This window comes from Mytilus edulis, chromosome 6 (assembly GCF_963676685.1).
Source record: "Mytilus edulis chromosome 6, xbMytEdul2.2, whole genome shotgun sequence".
Taxonomy (NCBI): Eukaryota; Metazoa; Mollusca; class Bivalvia; order Mytilida; family Mytilidae; genus Mytilus; species Mytilus edulis.
Window position 1 is genome coordinate 75,365,778 of NC_092349.1, and position 8,807 is coordinate 75,374,584.

General features: G+C 32.8%; 1 protein-coding gene across 1 annotated transcript; it reads right to left on the bottom strand.

Moving 5' to 3' along the window:
• Positions 1-2,475: 2,475 nt before the first annotated feature.
• Positions 2,476-7,735, bottom strand: LOC139526813 (complement C1q-like protein 2). The gene is made up of 4 exons (XM_071321967.1): positions 7,450-7,735; positions 6,849-6,961; positions 3,195-3,410; positions 2,476-2,729 (listed from the first exon to the last, which is right to left on the bottom strand). Exons 1-4 carry the CDS (start codon positions 7,697-7,699, stop codon positions 2,619-2,621), a joined length of 690 nt encoding a protein of 229 aa, XP_071178068.1. The 5' UTR covers positions 7,700-7,735; the 3' UTR covers positions 2,476-2,618.
• Positions 7,736-8,807: the final 1,072 nt, after the last annotated feature.

Sequence of the window (8,807 nt, forward strand, 5' to 3'; positions counted from 1 at the left end):
ATACAATATTCTTCATTACCATCATACTCAAACGCGTCTTAGCTTACCACAGCGAAGACATTATGTATCTGTATGGTTGCTTCCTCATCCGTAGTGACATCAAGATGGAAGAGTAACACAATTTATTATAAAAGTATATAACACGTCATTTACGAAATTTCATGTATAAATCAACGAAATGTGCAACATAACTAATATATTTGTAACTTGTACATTTGTAAATATTAAAACGAAGGTGTGGTATGATTGCCAATGAAACGACTCTCCACAAGAGATCAACATGACACAGCAATTTACAACTATAGGTCACCGTTTGGCCTTCAACAATGAACAATGCCCATACCGCATAGTCAGCTATAAAAGGCCCCGAAATGACAATGTAAAACAATTTAAACGAGAAACTAACGGCCTTATTTGTATAAATTTTTTTTTAACGAAAAACAAATATGTAACACATAAACAAACGACAATCACTGGATTGCAGGTAAAGTCTCTTACATTGAGACACATATTGTTGAAAGCTGAACTGCTTTGAATTTAATAATTTTGCAATATACTTAGGAACGAAATATTTGATAAAAACTGCAATATTCCCGACTTTGTACAGGACATTGTAAGAATAAAACATTTAAGGAATGACTGTAATATTTTTTTCTGTCTATGAAGAAATAACATAAAAAAATTGGTGCACACTGAATAACGCGCGTAGCGGGTTATTTTACAGTGTGCATCACATTTTGTATGTTATTTCGAATAGACAGAAAAAATATTACAGTCATTTCTTATAATTTAATTCTTAAATCCATTTTAAACTGTAGAAAACCATAAAAAAACGCTGATGACGTCACGGTCACACGACTTAATTATGTCTATGGGAAAGTTAATGAACCGTGGGTATGTCAAATAACGTTTCGTCCTCTTTTATAAATTCATCGGAAGGTACTGTGTTACTATCATTCTAAGAACATGTTACAGTACACTTTTATTTGTCTTTTGAAATATACTTTTACAGTTTAGTCAGTTTTGGTAATATCCATTTGATGTTGCTATGTACACGACGTTGTGCTGTTGTGCTATAGTATTTTTAGGTTTTCTAGTACTTCATTTTTGCTAATGTGCATTGCATATATATAACTTAGTGCTTTTTTGTTACATATGATTTTGCTCTGTACTTACACGTGCCCTCGTTTGCTTTTGTAATATGGTATTGTTTTTGTATTTTTGTCTTTCAGTTTTGCTAATGTGCTTGGTGGAGATTTATTTCCCCGAGGGTATCATCAGCCCAGTAGTCAGCATTTTTTGTGCTGACATGAATTATCATTGATATGGTTACATTTATAAATTAACTGTTTACAAAATATTGAATTTTTGAAATACTAAGGCTTTTCTACTTCAAGCATAAATTGCCTTAGCTGAATTTGGCAAAACATTTAGGAATTTTGGTCCTCAATTCTCTTCAATTTCGTACTTTATTTGACTTTTTAATCTTTTTGGATTCGAGCGTCACTGATGAGTCTTTTGTGAAGGAAACGTGCGTTTACAAAATTTAGTCCTGGTATCTATGATGATGGTTTTGTTAAAAAAAAGTCAAATAACAAGATTGGTACAAAAAGGTCAGGAACTGTCAACGGATGTCAAAAATATGATTGTAGAAATGTTCCAGAATGGATTTTCTCGCCGAAAAATCGCTGACATACTTAAAATCCCTAAGTCAACAGATGTTGACAACGTTCGAAAACTATCGACACAGGTTCTGAGAGAATAAACCAAGAAGTGGCCGATCATTGTTTGAAAAACCAGACTACCGCAAGCTTGAATGCATTGTAAAGACAAGTCGGAGGAGTTCTTTATGTGACATAACAAACAATTTTAATGAGGAAAATTGTGTTCCCGTGTCTAAACGTACCATTCGGCAGCATTTACATTAACATGGGTATCACAGGTGTGTAAATAAGAAAACATTCGTGATCAGGAAAGTCAATAAAAAAAACTTGGTGCCGAGAAAAAAGGAGATGGACGATTAATAACAACTGGAAAAAGGTTATTTTCTCTGGTGAGAGTAAAATTATGATTGGACATGATGAACGTGTGTACGTGTGTACGTATTGCGAAAAAGAGACGAGGAGTGGAGACTGGACCTGGTTCAATCGTGGACTTCACAAACTTAATATCAAGTCATGATTCTAGGTTGTATTTGCTGGAATGGCGCGGGTACACTTGCTCCTGTAGAAGGCAATATTAATGCTGTTAAATATCAATAAATACTTGATGAACATTTGTGGCCAGTAATAGCTCGGCATTTTCTAAGAGGAAATTATTTTTTCCAGGATGACAATGTCCCTGTCCATCGTGCACGGTCCACCCAAGAGTTTGTAGCTCGGAATGGAATAAACGGTATCAGCTGGTCAAGGTAAAAGGACACTTAACAAAGTATTAGAGGTAAATTTTTGTTGTTGTATTATTTCATTTATTGATTTTACATTTTTTATATAATGGAATTTGATGCGAAAGAAATAAAAGTGAGGTTAAGCTAGCTCTAAAACATTCCTCTTTTATCTATTTTATCGCAAAAAACCTATCGAATGGATGCAGTGATCAATTTTCAACGTCAACTAGATTTATTCCAAAGGAAACAAGATCCAGCCCGAAAACGTATCATATTTGTTGCCATCCAGTTTTCCATCTCCAGTGTTTCCCGTTCTTACCAATACATGGTCACTTTGGTTCACCTGTATTTGGAAAAAATGTAGTAAATTTATAATTCAATAACTTTTCAATCTTTTTAAAGACTTGTTTTTTTTCTCCTTTTTTAACATAAAAAAAGCTTTTATAAACATAATAAGATGTAAAACTAAAACCAAATCATTGTTTAATAGTATTGCATTGCTGTTTAATTTTGATATGGTGTATCTGAGGACAAAATGGAGATAAGCTTTTGCGACTTTTTGATAAATGTTTTCCTGCAGGTCAGGAACTAAGAAATTATTTATGTTTGCATTAAAGAAGATAATTAAATCGTATTGTATGATTCCCATAAACATAACAGTGCCTTAACTATGGTTCTCCGTATCATATATGACACCATAGGACTTCTCTTATGATCCCGCGAACAATGTAATTCAAAACAATTGTTAAATGTCAATAAAGATAATAATATAGTATAACAAACAGTGATCAAATTTTTCTTTTTATACCTTAAGAACAACAGTTTGTGTACCACTACCGTAGTCACCACTGGCCCCTGCGTCCACTAAGGTGTAGGCATAAGGAGTGCCATTAACAATCAATTCTGTAGTTTCCCAGTTTCCATTCCCTACTGATGCTGTCCAAGTAAACACATAAATACCAGTCATGGGAACAGTAAATACACCATCACCAACATTATACGAGGAAGTGGTATCCAATATAACCTGTAAAACGTTCGTAAGATTATAATGTGTAAAACGTTCGGAAGATTATATGTAGAACACGTAACGTTGAGATAATTATATGTATATGTTCGGACCAGTAATGGATAAAATATAAAATCAAAGAGCTGCTAGCTCTGAGGTGGAAGAAGGTGAATAAAAGGTAATAGAATTACCATAAAAACAGCCCCAATAACCCAGCCTGCTTTGTTCCATTATCGTTATGGCGTATTTTTTTTCTTCAAACAACGATGTGTCATGTGTACATGGATTTCCCATCCGTACAATCATTAAGTAAAATCTTTAATTTGGCAGTAAAATTGAAAGCTCATATCATAAAGAACACATGTGGACTAAGTTTCAAGTTGATTGGCTTTCGACTTCACCAAAAACTACCTCGACCATAAACTTTAACATGAAGTAGGACGGATGGACAGACCAGAAAAGATAATATCCATAAATGGGGCATCAAAATAGTAAGACTTATTACATACCAGCCAACATTTGAGAGTTTCCATGGTTTTTTTTAGTGCGGGACAACAATTTTAAAGGTAACAATTTTTAGCGAAGTATTTTGCACGATCTGGATTGTCTAGAAAAAGTGTCATATTTGTATGAACTTACATGTCTTTTTCTTGATAAAATTGAGAATGGAAATGGGGAATGTTTCATAATTCTAGTTATTTAATCGGTAGAAAAGATGAACATGTAGCTAGCAGACCAGGTATTTTCTTGTGTAAGAATATTAGATGCTTGTTGAAATTTCCAATTTTGAATTATGCACAAAGAAAGACCTTTAAAAGGTTTGGAACAACACTCCAAATGAGGGGTAACCCTCATTGGAAGAACATTACAACCCACTGTAAAAAATGAGCATTCATATTATTTGATGAAACTTTTCCCTATGAACAATGCATCTATCAACAAGTATTAAAAAGTCAAAACATGTCAAAAGAACTTTTTGATGTTTCTAAACTTATATATTCTTTATTTTCCCACTTTTGAGTTAAAAATCTTAAAAATTTTCTTTCTTTTTTTTCAACAGTTAATGACCCCTTGTTTTAGGAAAAGTCCCTTATTTAAGGGACACCACTCATAATTGGGGGGAGGGCGGGGGGGGGGGGGGGGGGGTTCCAACCGGTTTGTTGGTCTATGTGAAAATAGAATAGTACATTAATTGTCCTTTAAATGATTTAATTGAATACAAAAATAAAATATGTTACAACAAGTATTATGTCAAAAAATTAATGAAAAAAATACTAATTATTATCTTTATGGTAGTACTCCATCATTGAACTTTGTCAATCAGTCATGCTTTTATCCTTAAGCTGGGTAAGAACCTGTTTGCAGATGAAAATTCAAATGCAATATTCACGATTTAACAACTAGATGAAAACAACACAAGTTCAAAATCTAGCATGTTAGAATAATCTTCAGAGAAAACATTTTTGATTGGCTTATTAATTGATCATGAGACACACAGAATTTGATTGACTGAACACAATTGTCTTACCATGGGCACAAAATAACAAACAGATGATTTTGAATTTCACTAAATCGTGTTTAAGAGTTTTTTTTAACGATACCCTTAATATTAATATTTTTAAATAAATGCAAGGACGTATTATAAAACGTCCTTGATAAGAGTAAAGAGAATGAACATAGTGCGAACGTACTATACGAGCGAAAGAACTCAGGGCGAACATGTAAACAGGGCGAGTTGTCCAGATACCAAATTAACGCATGCGTACTACAAATATCTACAGTAAAACATCCGGTTACAAGTCATCAAATAACGTTCTCATGGAGATGAAATGAAATCTAATAATTTACATAAATAAAAGGGTACATATTTACGATAGTGATTGTTTTTCAATCCTAATTTCCAAATGAAATAATTCAGATGCTAAATCATGTGTATAAATCGGTGTCAGGAATCAGAAGTTGTTATGAAATTGTAATACCCAGAAACGAATGCGGCATACGGAGGCTCAATGATTTTAAAGTCGGCAACAATAGGCCTTCAAAAGACTTGAAGTCTTCTTCCACCAAAAAAAAAATTTCTCAATGTTTTTTTTAAATTGTTTTGGAGTTTTATTTGTGGTAGGGGAGGGGTCTTTGAATCAGTCTGGTTTATCATTTCATCGCTTAGTTAAAATGTTTTTATGAAAGATATTTAAAAGCAGCAATGAATATGAGTTATATATAAATCAGTACTTTTCCATGAAATGATACTGTGGATTCATTTTTATTCGTTGGATACCAATTTTCGTGTGTTTCGTGGGAAGAGATAAACCACGAATTCAAATATTCAACGAATACTATATTTTCAATAGGCTTTGTATACAGAGATTTACTAAACCACGAAATCAAATATCCACGAAAACGCAAGTTTTCAGCAATCCACGAAAATTGATACCCACGAAAATAAATGAATCCACAGTATAATTTAAAGCAGACTTTTATTCATATAGTTTTTATTTATATTTATACAAACTAAGGTCCAATAATTATTAGGTATGATTGCATGTCTTTTATGAAGTTTACTTCGAGTGTACATTTATCTACTGAATAATCACGTAGTGCACATTTTTGTTAAGATGCCAGCTCAATCCTACTTCCAGTGTGGGATGTGTTTCCTGTGTTGAATACAATTAGTGGCTTCGGGATGTTTTTAGATCAACAAATGGAAGTTTTTAAAGACCTTATCTGGCTGTACAGCCCTTGCTCTTTGGTCTCATACGCCATTTCAATCGACCGTTTGTGATGATGTCTATGTTCATAATACATTAATTCATATAGACAACTGATGGTTGACAAGATGCGGTTTCAATCCAATGATAGTGAAAGACGTATGACACACAGTATATGCGATGATCCGTTCGTAGGACAGATATTTATGGATAAATAAAGGCCACAGTAGTATACCGCTGTTTGAAATCCATAAATCGATTGAGAAAAAATAAAAAATTCCGGGTTATAAACTAAAACTGAGGGAAACACATCAAATATAAGAGGAGAACTACGACATAACAGAAACACAACATTAAAATGCATCACACACAGAAACAAGCTATCAAATAACAATGACCATTTTATTTTCCTGACTTGGTAAAGGACATTTTAAGGGAAAAAATGGTGGGTTGAACCTGAATTTGAAGCATGCCAAACCTTCCGTTACCTTCACGATGTAAGATAAAAAAAAACCACCAAAAGACATTTTATTATTTTCACTCAAGTTAGATAAAATATCGTATCTGATTGGATGCATGAAGATGCACTGACCTTTAACAAGGGGTTTCTTGCTTCTTTACACAAGAGAAAATCAACAGCTTTTATTCTATGGATGTAATTAAAACAATTTCAACTTAAAACACATTTACGTTAATAGTTTTGGACTAATAAGGATAAAAAACATTGACCTGGTAAATATTGACTTACTTTGTCAAATATCACAGCTGCGTGATGGCCTAGTCCAGTTAAGGACTTTGTTAGTTGAGTTGAAAATGCAACTTCAGTTGGGGAATACTGTCTCTTCTGAAGTGACACATGTTCTGTGAAAAATTTAAATAAATTGCTAAAACAAACAAAATTGACAAGATGCAATAAAAAAAGAGATTAGAATAGTATTAAAACACCAACAAAAATACAACTAATTGCCATGGTTGAACAGCTAAACACGATATTGAAGTCCATTAATAAGCTATTTCTACAGAAGAAAATAATGTTTGCATATGTTTACCGGATCTGGAAGCTGTCAATATTACATGAACCATGTCTATCTTGTTATACAATACATTGTTCACTGTTCAAGCTTTACAACTATGTTCAAAATAAGAGTTCAGGGAATTCCAAATTTTATATAATAAAAATTTCAACATTAACAGCTAAGATACACATGACTTCATCATTTACTCCCCGAAAGCTTTAAATTGTAGCATTTATATCTACGTTTTATAATTTATTATCGACCACGAACGGTGTGTACCACCAGTCTGAAATGTCAGGAATAAAGTAACAGTTGCATAATGTTTATCCAAACCTTTTGTAGATGTACAATCGCTGATTTCTATGTTCATTCTACTGATATCAGTTTGTAGTTCTTTGATTACTGACTGTTGTCTGTCGAGTTGTATTTGATGTTCAGCGTTTACTCTGTTTTGATGAAGAATGATCTTTTCCAGTCTCTCCACACGTTTATCCATTTGTGTGTCTTTTTCCAGAGACAGCACTAGAACTGTTTGCAAAAAAAGTATGGTTGTGAAGTAAAGCGGAACCATTGTTGTAATCATTTAACAATACCACGTATGTTTATTGTTCAATCCTAAATAGACTTATCTTGAATTAAATAATTATCAATACTGATAAGGTAAAGTGAAGGCACACGTTCAATCTGATCTTAGTAACTATTTTCTTACTAAGATCAGATTGAACGTTTTGTTGATTCGACTTTAACGAGACGAGTTTTTTTAAATTCTGCATTATAAATGTATTGACGGCTGATAATTAGAATCATATCAAAATAAGAAGATGTTGTATGGCTTCCAATGTGACAACTCTCTACCAGTGAGCAACATGTGTTGAAGTTTCTATTTATAGGTAACCGTACGGCCTATAACAATGAGAAAAACCCATACCATATAGTCAGTAATAAGAGGCTCCGAAATAAAAAAAAATGTAAATTAGAAAAACTAATGGCGTGATTTAGGCACAAAACAATGAACGAAAAACAAATATTGAAAACAACAATAAACCACAAACACTGACAGGCTACTGACTACGATTATCTATTTCATTTTAATTTCCATACTGAAATAGTTCGAAAACTATTGCCTCAGAAATAAAAGACCCTAAAATGATTGACAAGAACTACAATAAGTTTGACAAATGTTTATACAAGTACTACTTTCCTTCGCGGTGTTTTTTTAGAATTGCTGTGGCATTTAATTAACGCAGGTTATTGCACCTCTTTTAAAATACAATTTCTCATTTATGAAATGGGAACAATCAACATCAATTATTCCGTAAATTCAATTATATGTACAATAACTGTTTTTTGTTTTGAAAACTAAAACTATGAAGCGTCAAACAATTTGCCCTTTTGAATAAAACAAGAACCAACTGATTTTATATGGGCTTATACTTATGCCTCTCAAGTATCCATAGCATTTACATAGTTACTTTTCCTATTTTGTAAATGTTTAAAAGTGAACAATTGAATTATTGTAGATAATTCTTATCAATTCAAAATGTTAAAGGACGCGCCATGAACTTCATAAACAAAGCATGCAGTACAGTGGAATTATGACACATTCCATTACATAAGAGGTGATCGTAACAGATTATAATATATGTAACAATTTCAAGGCCGTAACTACCCTTGAGACAAGTGAGGCAATT